The sequence below is a fragment of the Pteropus vampyrus genome, unplaced genomic scaffold (genome assembly GCF_000151845.1).
Source record: "Pteropus vampyrus isolate Shadow unplaced genomic scaffold, Pvam_2.0 Scaffold454, whole genome shotgun sequence".
NCBI classification, from domain to species: domain Eukaryota; kingdom Metazoa; phylum Chordata; class Mammalia; order Chiroptera; family Pteropodidae; genus Pteropus; species Pteropus vampyrus.
In genome coordinates, this window is record NW_011889235.1 from 311,763 (window position 1) to 313,582 (window position 1,820).

The 1,820-nt window shown below is 61.6% G+C and overlaps 1 protein-coding gene across 1 annotated transcript in view; it reads left to right on the forward strand.

Annotated features, from left to right (window-relative positions):
• Window positions 1-1,820, forward strand: part of DMBT1 (deleted in malignant brain tumors 1) — a 49,000-nt gene that overhangs the window by 37,564 nt on the left and 9,616 nt on the right. Inside the window, 3 exon segments of the mRNA XM_023524260.1 lie at window positions 1,323-1,447; window positions 1,450-1,692; window positions 1,695-1,746. Of these exon segments, the coding sequence (XP_023380028.1) occupies window positions 1,323-1,447; window positions 1,450-1,692; window positions 1,695-1,746 (420 nt within the window).

Here is a 1,820-nt window from a genome sequence, read left to right on the forward strand (position 1 = left end):
GAGCTTGCGATCTGGACGTGGGCTTCAGCAGACTCCCATCTGTCCATCTGCGGCTGAGATTCAGCCAATAGTGACACCGTCCCGAGAGAGAGAGGCCCCAGGTCTGAGAAACGGCCTCATGTGTCAGGAATGGGGTCCGGTCAGAGACCCCGCTGACCAGAATATTGTGGGGCGGGGACATCGTGAGCCCCCACCTTCTCCTGCTTGGAGTCGCACTGGGGGATACTGTGCCTCCTCGGCAGCTGCCAGCAGCGGAGATTCTGTTCGGTCACGTGGGCACCATGAGTGGCGGAGACCGTGCCCAGGGGGATGGCTGGCAATTAGTGATCGTGGTCCCTCAGCACGTGATGGGCTGCAGGTCCCACCACCACGGCCTCTGACGCCTTCCGTCCAAGTTGCAGGGTCTGGGCCATGCCCTCTGACCTGCCAGGGAGCGCGAGGCCCAGCGAGGGAGGTAGAACAGGTTTTCTGGCAGCGACGCGAACGTGTCAGGCGTGGAGGTGAGCAGGGAGCGGGTTGCCGTCCCGCAGGGCCTGCCTCCCAGACGCCCTCACTGAGCGGGGCCTTGAGCAGGACACACAGGTCATGAGCGGCAGGTGCACATGTGGGATCGTCATGGTGCCCGTCAACGTTTTCACTGAGGACTTCTTTCAGTTATATAATACTGGATCTGTCTCTCGTGCTACTTACAGAATCCTGGGTCGCCACATCCACACCTGAAACGTCACCACCAGAGTCACCAGGTGGGTATTTTGACCCACCCTTCAGGGGCTCTCTCTGCTTCCTTGGGCTAGGGGTTGGAGGAAGGGTTTCTGAAGACAGGTGAGCATCGCACATATAGGGCTGTGACCGCTCTGTGACGTGACCCTGGGCAAGGGCTCAGCAGGGATCCCCGTCCACTGTTCAGGGCAAGACCCGCAACCTGGCATGTTCTGCTGGGACCTCGCTCCCGTCTCAGGCCTGGGAACAGGATTTAACAGTGTCCGTTGTGTAGCTGTCTGGTCACGTCCTCGTCTCTTCCTGGAGCTCAGCCAGAGCCCACCAGGACGAAGCAGGAGCCACCGAGCTGCACTAGCGGGGACGGTCAGCCTGGCCTGTGGCTGTGGGCTGCATCCTGGCTCTGCCCCGTGTGGTGGGGGGCTGTCCCGCTCACCTCCCCTGGGGTCACGGGGCGCTTCCCGACAGTGCAGCATCCTCAGATTGGACAGCAGGGACGTGCGAGCTTCTTTCCCTGAGATGACGATTGACCTGTGGGCATGGCCACGGCCGGCTTCCTGGCCAGGGCATTGTGGCTGTGAGGCAGGGCCCTGGGTCTGGGACAGGCCTCGGGTCTGTGAGTCCAAGACACAGGCAGGAGGTGTCCTTGTGCCCCCGCTAGACGTTGGGATAGAATCACCTTTGTTCCTGAGGCTGGTGAACGGAGGTGACCGGTGTCAGGGCCGGGTGGAATCCTGTACCAAGGCTCCTAGGACACCGTGTGTGACGATGTATGGGACAGCAGTGACGCCCACATGGTGTGCAGGGAGCTGGGTTGTGGCTGGGCCTGGTCGGCCCCAGGAAGTGCTGGGTTCAGTCAGGACTTAGGGACGATTGTCCTGGATGACGTGCGCTGCTCAGGACATGAGTCCCACCTGTGGAGCTGCCCGCACGGAGGCTGGAACTCACACAACTGTTACCACGGGGAGGACGCCGGCAAATCTGCTTGGGTGGGCCACCAAGATGTCCGGTCCCTCTTCTGAGGACATGGTGACACCATCTCAAGAGAGAGGGGCCCGAGGTCTGAGAAGCCAGCTCGAGTGCCAGGAACTAGGTCCAGTCCT